The sequence below is a fragment of the Bombina bombina genome, chromosome 6, assembly GCF_027579735.1.
Source record: "Bombina bombina isolate aBomBom1 chromosome 6, aBomBom1.pri, whole genome shotgun sequence".
Classification (NCBI taxonomy): Eukaryota; Metazoa; Chordata; class Amphibia; order Anura; family Bombinatoridae; genus Bombina; species Bombina bombina.
Window position 1 is genome coordinate 281,601,553 of NC_069504.1, and position 18,611 is coordinate 281,620,163.

The 18,611-nt window shown below is 40.5% G+C and overlaps 1 protein-coding gene across 4 annotated transcripts in view; it reads left to right on the top strand.

The window, feature by feature from the left end:
• The window catches only part of USP44 (ubiquitin specific peptidase 44), a 227,867-nt gene that overhangs the window by 114,051 nt on the left and 95,205 nt on the right, over nt 1-18,611 (top strand). For all 4 annotated transcript variants that reach the window (XM_053716884.1, XM_053716882.1, XM_053716885.1 and 1 more), the window contains exon 3: nt 9,152-9,350. In XM_053716884.1, coding sequence (XP_053572859.1) covers nt 9,152-9,350 — 199 coding nt within the window. The remainder of the gene's footprint in view (nt 1-9,151; nt 9,351-18,611) is intronic.

An 18,611-nucleotide genomic window follows, 5' to 3' on the forward strand; every position in this document is an offset into this window, starting at 1 on the left:
TTCTTTAGAAGCCTTTTTATCCAAACTGCCAGTTTTTCCTAGAAAGCGTGATTGCTCAGTTTTAAATACAGAGGATGAGCAAGCAGACACAGGGGATAATTCATCTGTGGTAGCCTCAAATCAATCTGAGTTGGCGGTGAGGGAGGGCCTGTCTGAGGGAGAAATTTCTGACACAGGAAAAGTTTCTCAGCAGGCAGAGACTGATACCATTGCATTTAAATTTAAACTAGAACACCTCCGCGCCCTACTTAAGGAGGTGCTAGCTACACTCGATGATTGTGATCCTTTGGTGATTCCAGAAAAATTGTGCAAAATGGACAAATTTTTAGAAGTCCCAGTGCACTCTGATGCGTTTCCGATACCCAAGAGGGTGGCGGATATAGTGACTAAGGAGTGGGAGAAGCCAGGTGTACCATTTTTCCCCCTCCTATATTTAAGAAAATGTTCCCCATTGTTGACCCCAGAAGGGACGCATGGCAGACGGTCCCTAAGGTAGAGGGGGCAGTTTCAACATTAGCTAAGCGCACAACTATACCAATAGAGGACAGTTGCTCTTTCAAAGATGGATAAAAAACTAGAAGGGTTACTTAAGAAAATTTTTGTTCAGCAAGGTTTCCTTCTGCAACCAATTTCGTGCATTATTCCTGTCACCACGGCGGCGTCTTTTTGGTTCGATGAACTAGAAAATTCGCTCCAGAAGGATACTCCTTATGATGAGGTCATGGACAGAATTCACGCACTGAAGTTGGCTAATTCCTTTATTTTAGATGCCGCTTTTCGATTAGCAAAATTAACGGCGAAAAATTCAGGTTTTGCAATAGTGGCGCGCAGAGCGCTTTGGCTAAAATCTTAGTCGGCGGATGTATCGTCCAAAACAAAATTGCTTAATATTCCTTTCAAGGGTAAGACCCTATTCGGGCCAGAATTGAAAGAGATTATTTCTGACATCACTGGGGGAAAGGGCCATGCCCTTCCACAGGATAGACCTTTCAAAGCAAAAAATAAGTCTAATTTTCGTTCCTTTCGCAATTTCAGGAACGGACCGGCTCCTAGCTCTACAGCCTCTAGACAAGAGGGTAACGCATCCCAGCCCAAACCAGCATGGAAACCATTGCAAGGCTGGAACAAGGGAAAACAGGCCAAAAAGCCTGCTGCTGCTACCAAATCAGCATGAAAGGATAGCCCCCGATCCGGGACAGGATCTGGTAGGGGGCAGACTCTCTCTCTTTGCTCAGGCTTGGGCAAGAGATGTCCCAGACCCCTGGGCTATAGAGATTGTCTCTCAGGGGTATCTCCTAGAATTCAAGGACCTTCCTCCAAAGGGAAGGTTTCACATGTCTCGCTTGTCTTCAGACCAGACAAAGAGACGGGCATTCTTACATTGCGTAGAAGACCTTTTAAAGATGGGAGTGATACACCCAGTTCCAAAAGCAGAACAAGGACTGGGTTTTTACTCAAACCTGTTTGTAGTTCCCAAAAAGGAGGGAACGTTCAGGCCAATTCTGGATTTAAAAATCCTAAACAAATTCCTCAGAGTTCCATCATTCAAAATGGAAACTATTCGAACAATTTTACCAATGATCCAGAAGGGTCAATATATGACTACCGTGGACCTAAAGGATGCATACCTGCATATTCCGATCCACAAGGTTCACCATCAGTTCCTAAGGTTCGCCTTCCTGGACAAACATTATCAGTTTGTGGCTCTTCCCTTCGGATTGGCCACTGCTCCAAGAATTTTCACAAAGGTGTTAGGGTCCCTTCTTGCAGTGCTAAGGCCAAGGGGCATTGCGGTAGCACCTTACCTAGACGACATCTTAATTCAGGCGTCGTCCTTCCACAAAGTAAAGGCTCATACGGATATTGTTCTAGCCTTTCTAAGGTCTCACGGGTGGAAGGTGAACGTAGAAAAAAGTTCTCTGTCCCCGGTCACAAGGGTTGCCTTCCTGGGAACAATAATAGACTCGGTAGAGATGAAAATTTTTCTGACGGAGGTCAGGAAGTCAAAACTTTCAAATGCTAGTTGAGTTCTTCATGCCATTCCTCAGCCTTCTGTGGCTCAGTGCATGGAGGTAATCGGTCTAATGGTTGCGGCAATGGACGTAGTCCCTTTTGCCAGAATTCATCTCAGACCACTGCAACTGTGCATGCTCAAGCAGTGGAATGGGGATTATGCAGATTTGTCTCCCCAGATACAAATGGACCAGAAAACCAGAGACTCGCTCCTCTGGTGGTTGTCTCAGGATCACCTGTCTCAGGGAATGAGTTTCTGCAGACCGGAGTGGATCATTGTCACGACCGACGCCAGTCTCTTAGGCTGGGGCGCGGTCTGGGACTCCCTGAAAACTCAGGGTCTATGGTCTCGGGAAGAATCTCTTCTCCCGATAAACATTTTGGAACTAAGAGCGATATTCAATGCGTTCCTGGCATGGCCTCAACTAGCGGAGGCCAAATTCATAAGATTTCAGTCTGACAACATGACGACTGTAGCGTACATCAATCATCAGGGGGGAACAAAGAGTTCCCTGGCGATGAGGGAGGTATCCAGGATCATCAATTGGGCAGAGGATCACTCCTGCCACCTATCAGCAATTCACATCCCAGGTGTAGACAACTGGGAAGCGGATTATCTGAGTCGTCAGACTTTCCATCCGGGGGAGTGGGAACTTCATCCGGAGGTTTTTGCCCAGTTAACTCAACTATGGGGCATTCCAGATCTGGATCTGATGGCGTCTCTGCAGAACTCCAAGGTTCCACGCTACGGGTCCAGGTCCAGGGATCCCAAGGCGACATTGATAGATGCCTTAGTGGCGCCTTGGTCGTTAAATCTAGCTTATGTCTTTCCACCGTTTCCTCTCCTCCCCAGGCTAGTAGCCAGGATCAAACAGGAGAAGGCTTCAGTAATTCTAATAGCTCCTGCGTGGCCACGCAGGACTTGGTATGCAGACCTGGTGAATATGTCATCGGCTCCACCATGGAAGCTACCTTTGAGACAGGACCTTCTAGTACAAGGTCCATTCGAACATCCAAACCTAGTTTCTCTGCAACTGACTGCTTGGAGATTGAACGCTTGATTCTAGCCAAGCGTGGGTTTTCGGAATCAGTTATAGATACTCTGATCCAGGCTAGAAAGCCTGTCGCCAGGAAAATTTACCATAAGATATGGCGGAAATATCTTTGCTGGTGCGAATCCAAGGGTTACTCATGGAGTAAGATTAGGATTCCAAGGATACTTTCCTTTCTCCAAGAGGGTTTGGAGAAAGGTCTATCAGCTAGTTCTCTAAAAGGACAGATATCTGCTCTGTCTGTCTTGTTGCACAAACGTCTGGCAGCCGTGCCAGATGTTCAGGCGTTCGTACAGGCGTTAGTCAGAATCAAGCCTGTCTACAGACCTGTGACTCCTCCATGGAGTCTAAACTTAGTTCTTTCAGTTCTTCAAGGGGTTCCGTTTGAACCTTTACATTCCATAGATATTAAGTTACTATCTTGGAAAGTTTTGTTTTTGGTTGCTATTTCTTCTGCTAGAAGAGTTTCTGAATTGTCGGCTTTGCAATGTAATTCACCCTATCTGGTGTTTCATACGGATAAGGTAGTTTTACGTACCAAGCCTGGTTTTCTTCCAAAAGTGGTTTCCAATAGGAATATTAACCAGGAAATAGTTGTTCCTTCTCTGTGTCCAAATCCAGTTTCTAAAAAGGAACGTTTGTTACACAATCTAGATGTGGTTCGTGCTTTAAAATTCTATCTAGAAGCAACAAAGGATTTCAGACAGACATCATCCTTGTTTGTCGTCTATTCTGGTAAGAGGAGAGGTCAGAAAGCTACTGCAACCTCTCTCTCCTTCTGGCTTAAAAGCATCATCCGATTGGCTTATGAGACTGCCGGACGGCAGCCTCCTGAACGAATTACAGCTCATTCTACTAGAGCTGTGGCTTCCACATGGGCTTTCAAGAACGAGGCTTCTGTTGAACAGATCTGTAAGGCAGCGACGTGGTCTTCTCTGCATACATTTGCAAAATTTTACAAATTCGATACTTATGCTTCTTCGGAGGCTATTTTTGGGAGAAAGGTTTTACAAGCAGTGGTGCCTTCCGTTTATTGTTACCTGACTTGTTCCCTCCCTTCTTCCGTGTCCTAAAGCTTTGGTATTGGTTCCCACAAGTAAGGATGAAGCCGTGGACCAGATACACCAATGTAGGAGAAAACAGAATTTATGTTTACCTGATAAATTTCTTTCTCCTACGGTGTATCCGGTCCACGGCCCGCCCTGGCATTTAGTCAGGTTTAAATTTTTATTTTTGTACACTACAATCACCACTGCACCCTATGGTTCTCCTTTTTCTCCTAACCGTCGGTCGAATGACTGGGGGGCGGAGCCAGAGGGGGAGCTATATGGACAGCTTTGCTGTGTGCTCTCTTTGCCACTTCCTGTAGGGAATGAGAATATCCCACAAGTAAGGATGAAGCCGTGGACCGGATACACCGTAGGAGAAAGAAATTTATCAGGTAAACATAAATTCTGTTTTTTCATTTCTTATATTTTATCGTGTCTTTTTTTAAAATGTCAAACAAATGGAGGGGTGCCTCATTTTATCATGTAATTTTATCATATTTTTTAATTTGGCTAATATTTTGTGCACATTACATAAGGTTTTATTTTCCTTCTATTTTTGAGACAAGCATTTATGAAACTCCTCTTCATGCTATGGAATCTGGTTGAGCTAAGCAAGCAAGATATTCTTTACTGTGAGCAAACTGTACTACAGCTACTTTATTACATTGCTAGCAATTTCCTTATGTTACTGCCAGTACCAATTTGCTTACCTTTTATTTAATTACAATGTCTATGTACTTCCTTCAGTAGTCTGCATAAGTTTACTTTCCAATGTTTACTGCAAATTGTTGACATTTTTATTAAAAAAAAAAAAAAAAAAAATCTTACAATTTATTATTTGGGTATTTAGTGCTGTTTATATTTTATTTTATTTCACTACTTTTACCTATGAAAAAAAAAACCTGCTAATATTAGTACCCTTTAAACAGCTACAGAGTATTGTGGTGCATTGCTGCTCTTGAGACTACTCTTCAACAAAGGATACCAAAATAATGAAACAAATTTGATAATAGAAGTTAAAGGGACAGTCTAGGCCAAAATAAACTTTCATGATTCAGATAGAGCATTTAATTTTAAACAATTTTCCAATTTACTTTTATGACCAATTTTGCTTTGTTCTCTTGGTATTCTTAGTTGAAAGCTTAACCTAGGAGGTTCATATGCTAATTTCTTAGACCTTGAAGACCACCTATTTTCAGAATGCATTTAAACAGTTTTTCACCACTAGAGGGTGTTAGTTCATGTATTTCAAATAGATAACACTGTGCACGTGAAGTTATCTGGGAGCAGGCACTGATCGGCTAAACTGCAAGTCTGTCAAAAGAACTGAAATAAAGGGGCAGTTTGCAGAGGCTTAGATACAAGATAATCACAGAGGTAAAAAGTGTATTAATATAGCAGTGTTGGTTATGCAAAACTGGGGAATGGGTAATAAAGGGATTATCTATATTTTAAAACAATAACAATTCTGGTGTAGACTGTCCCTTTAATAGGATATTCAAATTTAAAAACATTCCTATCTAAATAATGAAAGGGACACTAAAGTCAAAATGAAACTTACATGATTCAGATAGAGCATGTGGTTTAAAGTGACTTTCCATTATCAATTTGTGCAGTATTTTTTTTTTTCTTCACTTTTTCTGAAGCACCAGCTCCTACTAAGTCTTGCATACAGTGTATACAAGTAAGTCTGTGATTGGTTGATGGCTATCACATGATATAGGGCACCCACAAATTGAAGTCCATTTTGAAAAGTTTCACAAACATAATTTAAAACTCACAGTGCTATTGCATTTTCTTTTTATTTTGCACTTGCTGTTTAAGCAATTGTACTGTATTTAATTGTCCTTTAATTTTGACTTTACTGTCCCTTTAAACTGTTGATGAGGTTAGGCTGGGACACCCAGTGAATGAAGTTGGGAAAGCAGTAAGAGCAGACACCCCCTCCCCTGCATATGAAAAGACAGATTACTCAAACAATAGCAGCAGGAATCTGTAGACCGGGGTCTACATCGGATACTTTGGGGCTTGGTTAGGAGTGTGAAAATTGGCAAAATGTTATTGAAAATAAGCAGAACTATACATTGTTACAAAAAATACTCCCAGGTGGGATATATAAATGGCTCCTCTACAAAACATTTATGCAAAGAAAAATCTAGTGTACAATGTCCCTTTAATGATCTTCATATCTGATGCTAAAAGGGCAACAACGCTGTATTTTACATGTATATCTCACACTGTGAAGTCTTTTTTTTTTTTTTTTTTTTTTAAAGTGATAGTCTTTCTTACCCAGCAGGCTATTTCCATTTCTTTGGGTAGCGATTTGCTGAACCAGATTATTTCATCTACTTTCAGGCAGACATTCTGAAACACTGCCTTTTCAACCAGTATTGGCCTTTGCTTTTGTGTCTATGTAATCATTAAATAACAGCGTGAAGTATGGCTATATGAGCTCATGTTTAGGAACATCATATTATAGTACAGTAATAGTGCCTACATACATATATTTTTTGTGTGTGTTTCTATTATTTAAAGGGACAGTCTACAATAAAAGATAGATAATCCCTTTATTACCCATTTCCCAGATTTGCACAACCAACACAGTTATATTAATATACTTTTTACCTCTGTGATTACCTTGTATCTAAGAACTTTCTTCCAGCCCCCTGATTACATCTGTGACTGTTTATTATATATTGTCTTGCAGTTAGCATTGTGTTGTGCTAAATCTTAAATAACTTTCTGTGCCTGAACACAGTGTTATCTATATGGCCCACTTGTACTTTCTGTCTCTTTGTGTTGAAAATGAATTTAAAAAGCATGTGATAAGAGGCAGCACTCAAGGGTTTAGAAATTAGCATATGAGCCTACCTATGTTTAGTTTCAACTAAGAATACTAAGAGAAAAAAGCAAATTTGATGATAAAAGTAAATTGGAAAGTTGATTAAAATTACATGTCCTATCTGAATAATGAAAGTTTAATTTTGACTAGACTGTCCCTTTAAGGCATCAATACAGGTCCAGGCATACCTCGTTTTATTGCACTTCTCCGATACTGCTTGAAGCCCTGTGTTTCTGGCGAGACTTCAGCCTTCTAATTACCGCTGCTCCATAACCTGTCCGCCTGCTCTGAGGAGGCGGACAGCGATCGCCAGAAATCAACCCGATCGAAGACGATTGGGTTGATTGACACCCCCTGCTAGCGGCCGATTGGCCGCGAATCTGCAGGGGGCGGCGTTGTACCAGCAGTTTACAAGAACTGCTGGTGCAATTCTAAATGCGGAGAGCTAATGCTGTCCGCATTCAGTGATGTCTGTCGGACATGATCCGCTAATCGGATCATGTTTGACAGACATTTGATAAATAGACCCCATAGTGCTATTGCACACTTAATAGACTACAGTATAGTGTAAATATAACTTTTATATGTGTGACTCACTTTATTGTGGTGGTCTGGAACCGAACCCGCAATATCCTAGAGGTACAGCTGTATTATTATTTTTAGGTTATTTATTATAGAAACCAACCCAGCACTTTATGTGGTATAATAAGTAATGTAAAATAGGATTTCAATGAATGTAGTTATTTGTTGATCTGTTTTCTTTATTTCTGTTTTTAAATTGAAGAACTGTGGTTTTAAAAATCCAGAATAAAGAGAATTAAAAGTAAAGTAAAATAAAACTGGTGTGTTAGACTTATTACGTAAATAAAAAACTGTAATACTGGAGGCAATGCAGACCCTAATCTCGCAGGAGCTTACAATCGCTAGATTCCGTGGTAATCATATCTATGACAAGAATGGAAATGTAATTCAAAAGCTGCCTGCGTGATAATGTTGTCTGTATCACAACATGCAAGGCATTGACTAATACCATTGCTGGCCTCATATCTTCTTTCCCTCAAACCCTAAGTAATCTGCTCTAAGAGCCAAAGGTGTAGTGTGTCACATGTTTACCGTGTGATTCATTCTGAATAAGGGATCAGCTCATTCGATACTGAAATGCCCTTAATCTGATAAACATACACTGCAATTTAAGTAATGAGGAAATACAAGCCAAATTAGATTTGGTTCACTGTAGGAAAAGGGTTTCTGCACAGAGAGATTTTTTGTGCCTGTGTCTATACATCTATAATATATATGTGCACTTACACACACTGTAAATGAAATTAGCTGGTACTCCCTTATGGACAAAAAGCAGAAGATGCTAAATACATAGCACCTCCCAGTATTTTAGTGCTAAATTCAACCTTTCAAGCTAACAACTGAAACTAATTATTTTCCACATCTGTCTGGGTACAGTAGCTTGTTGCAACTAGGAATGTGCTCTACTCACAGACTGGACAGCACTTGAACAATCTACATTTTTCATTTAGATTATTGATTCCTAATTTTAAGACCCATTCCAATTTACTTCCATTATCAAATTTTGTAGAGTCCTTTTTATATTCACACTTTCTGGGGAACAATAGCCTACTGAGCATGTGCACAAGCTCACAGGGTATACATATACTAGTCTGTGATTGGCTGATGTCTGTCACATGATACATGGGGCTGGAAAATGGGAGAAAAAAATAAATTTGTCAGAAAAGAAATTTACTGCTTATTTGAAACTCAGAGTAGGTGTTAAATAATTTATTATGCACTTGTTAAATATGCAATTCTACTGCAGTGATTGGTCCTTTAAAACAGTGGCTAAATTGTTTTTCCCTATCTTTAAAAGTGTACTAGTAGCTTTTCTACTAATACACACATGCAAAAGAAAGGCACTCATCAGAGTTTAACACATAATCTCTAACTGTAATAACACACACACACATATAAATATATATATATATATATATATATATATATATATATTTAAACAGAATGTTTGTTCAGAGTTCAACAACTTGCACACTCATACTAACATAAGCAATATTTTTCGTTTGTGAAAGCTATTTTTTCTCCATGACCTTTAAACATTATTTTCATTATCTTTAGTTGCAGATGGTTATCCATAGTTACAACCAAGTTAAAAAAAAAATGTTTTATTCTAGGTTACCTGCCTTGCCTGCAACAACAAGTCAAATACGATTGAGCCATTTTGGGACCTATCTCTGGAGTTTCCTGAGAGATACCACTGCAGCAGCAAAGAGACAACGTCCCAGCGTCCTTGTCTGCTGACAGAGATGTTGGCCAAGTTCACGGAAACGGAGGCCTTAGAAGGAAAGATCTATGCCTGCGATGAGTGCAACAGTGAGTAATGGCAGTATGTATTCAGACATTATGTTCTCCAGACAAGCTTGCAGCAACCCTCTACTACAAGTGTACAAAGCAGAGTGTGGCATTTGGTCTTAATGTGTAATTTGCTTAGGCTACTAAACATTTATATATTGCCTACAAGTCAAGAAAATTTGAAAAAAATGCTTTCAAAATATTAGCCTATAAAAATGGATTAAATTCGTATTAATTTGTAAAGCACCATTTAATTCCATAGTGCTGTATTCATGATGACTGATTTGTGGTGCAAGCTACAGGTTAAAGGGCGAGGATACCTTTAACCTACTTTAGAGTAAAAGCCTTTATCATCTGGTTGTTGTCACTCTATCAGAACTCAGATGTCATAAATACAGACAAAAGTCACTAATGCACATAATATTGGTTTATAACTGGCTTAAAGCCTCAAACAAAGGCTTTTTGTCTTCTGGACAGAACTGAAGTTTTTATTGAGAAGCTTCTTGATTGGCATAGTAAACATGAACAATAACATTCACATCGATTCCTGTGAAATTAATTATATAGAATTGCTCATTCATAGACCTTCAGTCTATTAATGATGTATTTTGATCTTAGGATGCCACTTGATGATATATTAATCTTTGAATATTGCTGTGCTGCAGTTCATGGAGTGGATACATAGATAGGAGATACCGGTATAATACAACCTCTTGCCCTATGCTCTATAACTAGTGGCTAAGTGTCTAAATAAATTATGAATTTATAATCTGTATCTATGAAAGTCTCCTTTGCATAATTTTTAAGGGAAATGGGATTTGTGCCATAACGTCAGTACATCAGATATAGTTCTTTTAGAAGTACTAGGTATTTTTCTTTTACAAGATATGTCGAGTCCACAGATTTCATCCTTGTGGGATTTAACCTCCTGCTAGCAGGAAGTGGCAAAGAGCACCACAGCAGAGCTGTATATATAGCTCCTCCCTTCCCTCCACCTCCCGTCATTCTCTTTGCCTATGTTAGTGATAGGAAGAGGTAAAGTGAGGTGTTAGTTTAGATTCTTCAATCAAGAAGTTTTTTATTTTAAAATGGTGCCAGTGAGTACTATTTTTCTCAGGGAGAAATAGTCAATCTATTACTTCCCAGGAGGAGTGGAGACATCTTATTTTCTGCCCTGATGTTGATGATCTTAGCAAACGTTATCTAAGATCCATGATGGTTTCCACAGTGCAGCTGAAGGTAGTGTAAGAAAAATCTTCAGTGTGGAGAACGGTGTCTTGCTACAAGCAGCATTGAGGTATGTTCAGTCTTTTGTTTCTGGGGAGACTTGATGCATCAGAACATATATTCCCTCCCTATATGGGGAGGGGTAAGCAGTATGCACTATATGTAAGGAAATGGTGTACCTGGAATCCCTTTATATGGATTGTCAAAGTATGTAAATATATCTTTGAGGCTTATTCAAGGGCTGGAAGCTGGGAGCTGCGGTTTGCTTAAGGGCTGTTATTTTTATCACTGGCCTGAGGGAGTGTAGTGTGTTTTACGATATTTCACTTGAGGTGTATGCAAGATGGCACATGGCTTATTTTTTACATTGGATCGACATGTTTGTTTTTGCCTTGCGACCCATGCGGGTCTTAGTCTAGTTAGTTACGCCCACGCTGGGCGGGGCCTATTTTTGCACGCTCAGACGCGCAGTATCATCCGGATCGCATAGGCAGCAGAGTCCTGGGCTCCGGTGGGGCCTAAGTTATCTTGACCTTCGAAGGGTCTTTAAAGCTTATCAAGCAGCAGCAGTGTATCCCGGGGTCAGGTAGGCGCCACAGCAGAGCTGTGGCGTGGTGCAGGGGCCTGAATAAATATAATAAATAACTGTTAAATCGATATTATATTGTTTCTTATATATCTCAGCAATTGGATGCAATACTGATAGAGTATTTTGGGCACATTAAAATAATTTTTATTGCCACAAACACGTTTTTGAAGATATCAGAAAAATTGTTGCGCTTTTATTATTTAAGGGCGCAGTACAGTTTTTTTGTATCAACATTTTTGTCTATATAATTTGAATTCAGAGCTCAACATTTTAAGCTAAGAACGACTATTATTAATATTGCTAGTCTGTTTAACATGTCTGAAACTGAGGAAACTCCTTGTTCTCTGTGTTTAGATGCCACTGTGGAACCCCCTCTGATTTTTTTTGTCCCTCCTGTACTGAGAGGGCCTTACACTGTAAAGCACAGATTTTATGTAAAGAAAATGTGTCTAAGCATGATTCTCAGTCTGAGGAGAATCAGGGTATACTGCTAAATTCTTCCCAAGCGTCACAACCTTTAACGCCCACCCAAGCGACGACTGGTTCTTCAACCGCGTCTAATTAATTTACTCTGCAGGATATGGCTGCAGTTATGTCAACTACCCTTACAGAGGTATTATCTAAGTTGCCAGTGTTACAGGGCAAACGCAGTAGGACAGAAGTCAATGTGAATACTGAGTCCTCTGATGCTTTGTTAACTATTTCTGATGTACCCTCACAGGGATCTGATTTGGGGGTCAGGGAACTTCTGTCTGAGGGGGAACTTTCCGATTCTGGAAGTGCGTTACCTCTGACGGACTCCGACGTCATGTCCTTTAGATTTAAGCTTGAACACCTCCGCCTGTTACTTCAGGAGGTTTTAGCGACTCTGGATGACTGTGACTCTATTGTGGTACCACCAGAGAAATTGTGTAAACTGGACAAAAACTTAGAGGTACCTGCTTACACTGATGTTTATCCGGTTCCTAAGAGAATTTCGGAGATTATTAAGAGGGAATGGGACAGACCGGGTATCCCGTTCTCACCTTCTCCTAATTTCAAGAAAATGTATCCCATATCAGACACTGTTCGGGACTCTTGGCAAACAGTCCCTAAGGTGGAGAGAGCTATATCTACTCTGGCTAAGTGTACAACTATTCCTATTAAGGACAGTTGTGCTTTCAAAGACCCTATGGATAAGAAATTGGAGGGTCTTCTAAAGATATTGTTTATTCATCAGGGTTTACTCTTACAACCAACGGCCTGCATTGTACCAGTTACCACTGCGGCGGCCTTCTGGTTTGATGCATTAGAAGAGTCTCTTAAGACTGAGACTCCTTTAGAGGATATTTTAGATATAATTAAGGCTCTTAAGCTGGCTAATTCTTTTATTACAGATGCCGCCTTTCAGATTGCCAAATTGGCGGCTAAGAATGCCGGATTTGCTATTTTAGCACATAGAGCGTTATGGTTAAAATCTTGGTCTGCTGATGTGTCATCTAAGTCAAAGCTTTTGGCTATTCCTTTCAAAGGGAAAACCCTATTCGGGCCCGACTTGAAAGAAATCATTTCTGACATTACTGGAGGAAAGGGTCATCTCCTACCTCAGGATAGAACTGCTAAACTGAGGGGTAAACAAAATAATTTTCGTTCCTTTCGGAAATTTAAAGGAGTCCCCTCTTCTTCCGCCAAGCAGGAAGGGAATTTTGCTCAGGCCAAGTCCGTCTGGAGACCCAACCAGGCTTGGAATAAGGGTAAACAACCCAAGAAGCCCGCTGCTGCTACCAAGACAGCATGAAGGGGCGGCCCCCGATCCGGGACCGGATCTAGTAGGGGGCAGACTTTCTCTCTTTGCCCAAGCTTGGGTAAGAGATGTTCAGGATCCTTGGACACTGGAAATAGTGTCTCAAGGGTATCAGCTGGAATTCAAAAATTCTCTCCCAAGGGGGAGGTTTCTTCTTTCACGATTGTCTGTAGACCAGATAAAAAGAGAGGCGTTCTTACATTGTGTAAAAGACCTCTCTCTACTATGGGAGTAATTCGTCCCGTTCCAAGACAGGGGTTTTACTCAAATCTTTTGTGGTCCCCAAAAAAGAGGGCATGTTTCGACCCATTTTAGATCTAAAGAGTCTAAACAAGTTTCTCAGAGTCCCATCCTTCAAGATGGAGACTATTCGAACAATTCTGCCATTGATCCAGGAGGGTCAATATATGACCACCGTGGACTTGAAGGATACATATCTTCATATTCCTATCCACAAGGATCATCACCAGTTCCTAAGGTTTGCTTTTCTAGACAAACATTTTCAGTTTTTGGCTTTTCCCTTCGGGTTGGCCACAGCTCCCAGGATCTTCACAAAGGTTCTAGGGTCACTTCTGACGGTTCTCAGGCCCGCGGGGCATTGCAGTGGCGCCTTATCTGGACGATATTCTGATCCAAGCGTCGTCTTACCATTTGATAAAGTATCATACAGACATGGTTCTGTCCTTTCTGAGGACTCACGGGTGGAAGGTGAATCTAGAAGAGAGTTAATTAATTCCACAGACAAAGGTTCCCTTCTTGGGAACTCTAATAGATTCCATATCTATGAAAATTTTCTTGACGGAGGTCAGAAAGTTAAAGATTCTAAATACATGCTGAGCCCTTCAGTCCAATCCTTGGCCATCAGTGGCCCAATGCATGGAGTTAATTGGATTAATGGTGGCGGCAATGGACATCATTCCCTTTGCTCGTTTTCATCTCAGACCACTACAGCTGAGCATGCTCAGGCAGTGGAATGGAGATTATGCAAATTTGTCTCCTCTGATAGATCTGGATCAGGAGACAAACTCTCTTCTTTGGTGGTTGTCACAGGATCATCTGTCCCAAGGGACGTGCTTCCGCAGACCCTCATGGGTGATGGTGACGACGGACGCCAGCCTACTGGGTTGGGGTGCAGTCTGAAATTCCCTGAAAGCTCAGGGTGTGTGGACTCGGTCGGAGTCTCTTCTTCCAATCAATATTCTGGAATTGAGAGCAATATTCAATGCGCTTCAGGCGTGGCCTCAGTTGGCTTTGGCAAAATTCATCCGCTTTCAGTCGGACAACATCACGACTGTGGCTTACATCAATCATCAGGGAGGAACAAGAAGTTCCTTAGCGATGTCAGAAGTGTCCAAGATAATTTGGTGGGCGGAGACTCACTCTTGTTATCTGTCAGCAATCTACATCCCAGGAGTGGACAACTGGGAAAGCGGACTTTTTGAGCAGACAGACGTTCCATCTGGGGGAGTGGGAACTCCATCCGGAGGTCTTTGCCACCCTGATTCTCAGATGGGGCAGACCGGAGTTGGATCTGATGGCGTCTCGTCAGAATGCCAAGCTCCCGAGATACGGATACAGGTCAAGGGATCCTCAGGCCGAACTGATAGATGCCTTGGTCGTTCAACCTAGCTTATGTGTTTCCACCGTTTGCTCTCCTTCCCCGGGTTATTCCTCGGATCAAACAGGAGAGGGCTTCAGTAATTCTAATCGCACCTGCATGGCCTCGCAAGACTTGGTATGCCGATCTAGTGGACATGTCCTCTCTGCCGCCGTGGAAGCTTCCATTGAGGCAGGACCTTCTCATTCAGGGACCCTTCCAAAATCAAAATCTAGTTTCTCTGCAACTGACTGCTTGGAGATTGAACGCTTGATTTTATCTAAGCGGGGGTTCTCTAATACTTTGATTCAGGCACGTAAGCCTGTCACTAGAAAGATCTACCATAAGATATGGCGTAAATATCTTTTTTGGTGTGAATCCAAAGGCTACTCATGGAGTAGAGTTAGGATTCCCAGGAATCTGTCTTTTCTCCAAGAAGGATTGGAGAAAGGGTTATCAGCAAGTTCCTTAAAGGGACAAATCTCTGCTTTGTCAATTTTACTACACAAACGTTTGGCAGATATTCAGTCTTTCTGTCAGGCTCTGACCAGAATCAAGCCTGTGTTTAGACCATTTGCTCCACCCTGGAGTTTAAATTTAGTTCTTAATGTTCTTCAAGGGGTTCCGTTTGAACCCATGCATTCCATAGATATTAAGTTGTTATCTTGGAAAGTTTTATTTTTGGTTGCTATTTCTTCTGCTCGTAGAGTTTCTGAGCTTTCAGCGTTACAATGTGACTCACCTTATCTTATCTTTCATTCTGATAAGGTGGTTTTACGTACCAAACCTGGGTTCCTTTCTAAGGTTGTTCCAAATAAGAATATTAATCAGGAAATTGTTGTTCCTTCATTATGTCCTAATCCTTCTAAGAAGGAGCGTCTGTTGCATAACTTGGACGTGGTCCGTGCCTTGAAGTTTTACTTGCAGGCGATTAAGGATTTCCGTCAATCGTCTTCATTATTCATTGTTTTTTCTGGAAAGCGTAGGGGTCAGAACAGAAAGCTACGGCTACCTCTTTCTTTTTGGCTGAAGAGTATCATCCGTCTGGCATATGAGACTGCTGGACAGCAGCCTCCTGAAAGAATTAGGGCTCATTCTACTAGGGCTGTGGCTTCCTCCATGGGTATTTAAAAACTATGCTTCTGTTGAACAGATTTGCAAGGCTGCAACTTGGTCGTCTCTTCACACTTTTTCCAAATTTTCCAAATTTGATACTTTTGCTTCTTCTGAGGCTGGTTTTGGGAGAAAGGTTCTTCAAGCAGTGGGGCCTTCCGTTTAGGTTCCTGTCTTGTCCCTCCCTTTCATCTGTGTCCTATAGCTTTGGTATTGTATCCCACAAGTAAGGATGTCATATCTTGTAAAAGAAAAGGAAATTTATGCTTAACTGATAAATTTATTTATTTTACGATATGACAAGTCCACAGCCCACCCTGTCATTTCTAAGACAAGTATATACTTATTTTTATTAAACTTCAGTCACCTCTGCACCTTTGGCTTTTCCTTTCTCTTCCTAACTTTGGTCGAATGACTGGAGGTGGAGGGAAGGGAGGAGCTATATATACAGCTCTGCTGTGGTGCTCTTTGCCACTTCCTGCTAGCAGGAGGTTAAATCCCACAAGTAAGGATGAAATCTGTGGACTCGTCATATTGTAAAAGAAATAAATTTATCAGGTAAGCATACATTTCCTTTTTTCTTTAATTTATCAGGCTGTTTGTTATCCAGCAAACCTGAGACTACATTTTCATGCCAAAATATTCAATGGGAGTAAGCTCCTAAATATTTTTCAGTAGCTTGTTGCCTTGAAGATAGGATGTGCTATCACATATGTACAATAGTGCTTCTGTCACAGTTCACAGCAGCCAATAATACATGTGTACTTGTGTTATTGAAGGCTGAGTTTATAATTACCATACATATGTGGTAGGATTTCCCTTTCATCCTAGATCAGAGTTGAGTTTGAGAAATCTGTCCAAAACCTAGATGCCAATACAAAAGTGTAGGAGAAACATACACACCTGCTGGAGCAGGAAAGGGCCTTCGCCAAACTGTCTAAATATTTTTTGTATCCAATAGCATTAAGATGACCCTTTACTATAATAAAAATAATATATATATATATAACAACATTTTAAATTAGGGGGAGATAAAAGGTGAGTTTAAAATCCTCCACTAAGCACAAAATATAGAAAAATAACTCATTGTGTAGTTCATTAACAAATCTAGACGGGCGCGAAGGCTTGTTTTCCCACAGAAAACCTCTGAATTACATTGTTTCCAATGCAGCAAAGGATTCTAGGTAAGATATGCAAATTAAGTACACAATGACACAACTTTTTACTTCAGTCTGCTTTTCTGCAGATTCCCTGTACGCCAAAGTATCGCTGTTCACACAGCTTATAAACTTAGCTAGGGTTAGTGCAGTGATTCATAACCATCCCAGGACAGACTGTTTCGTAGTTGTTGCTACTCATCAGACTGAAGTAAAAAGGTGTGTCATTATATACTTCATTTGCATATCTTACCCAGAATCATTTGCTGCATTGGAAACAATGTAATTCACAGGTTTTCTGTGGGAAAACAAGCCTTCGGGCCTGTCTAGATTTGTTAATGAACTACACAATGAGTTATTTTTCTATATTTTGTGCGTAGTGGAGGATTTTAAACTCACCTTTTATCTCCCCCTAATTTAAAATGTTGTTGTATTCTGCCCGGAATCAACTTCACCCAGCAGTGATTCAAACCTTCTCCCAGCTGATGAGTAGCAACAACTACGAAACAGTCTGTCCTGGGATGGTTACGAATCACTGCACTAACCCTAGCTAAGTTTATAAGCTGTGTGAACAGCGATACTTTGGCGTACAGGGAATCTGCTGCAAAGCAGACTGAAGTAAAAAGGTGTGTCATTGTGTACTTAATTTGCATATATTACTCAGAATCCTTTGCTGCATTGGAAACAATGTAATTCAGAGGTTTTCTGTGGGAAAACAAGCCTTGGGCCTGTCTAGATTTGTTAATGAACTACACAATGAGTTATTTTTATATATATATATATATATATATATATATATATAAGTGGTAGCCGGTGGCCTAGCACTCCATCCACATCAATGTTTCCAGTGCCCGGGTGCGATCCTCAAGTGTTATAGAATACTAGTAGGGAAGGAGGGCACTCACAGGACTTCATACATTAAGTAATCATTTATTATAGTTCCAACATGAGTGTATTGTCTTACACTCATGTTGGAACTATAATAAATGATTACTTAATGTATGAAGTCCTGTGAGTGCCCTCCTTCCCTACTAGTATTATATATATATATATATATATATATATATATATATATATATATATATATATATATATATATAACACACACACACACTCAATATTGTCATTTAAAGCATATATTTGCCGAAAAATACACCTGATTAAATTAACAAAAAAGATGCACTTTTTTGAGACCTCAAATAAAGCAAAGAAAACAAGTTCATATTCATTTTTAAACACAGTACTAATGTTTTAACTTAGCAATAGTTCAGAAATCAATATTTGGAGGAATAACCCTGATTTTCAGTCACAGCTTTTATGTTTCTTGATGTAAACTTTTTTCTGTGAATAAATCACAAAACGAAGGCGCCTCCTAGTGTGATATGGTAGATACAAAGTGGTTTAAGCTGAATAAAGATGGATACTCACAAACGGAGCAGCACCCAATTGTGCTAAGTCAGTCAGACTGGGAGCTTGCAGTGTCCCAGCTCACTGGCCCAGCATGAGTACCGGTATCCCAGGTGGCCTCAGTGGAAAATAAGCTCAGGCTCTCATATAAAATTGCAATTATCACAATTTAATAAAACCAGAGGTCAAGATATATGACTCTGAAATTAAAAACACAGAAAGAAACTCGTTTCTCAGATCTGCCTGTTTGATCAGGAGTCTTTATGTGTCTCGGCATGCTCTTCGGCAGTGTCTCACATTGCTGTTGGGTGACTTTATTCCACTCCTGGTGCAAAAATACAAGCAGCTTGGCTTTGTTTGATAGCTTGTGACCATCTTTTTATTAATCACATTCCAGAGGTTTTCAATG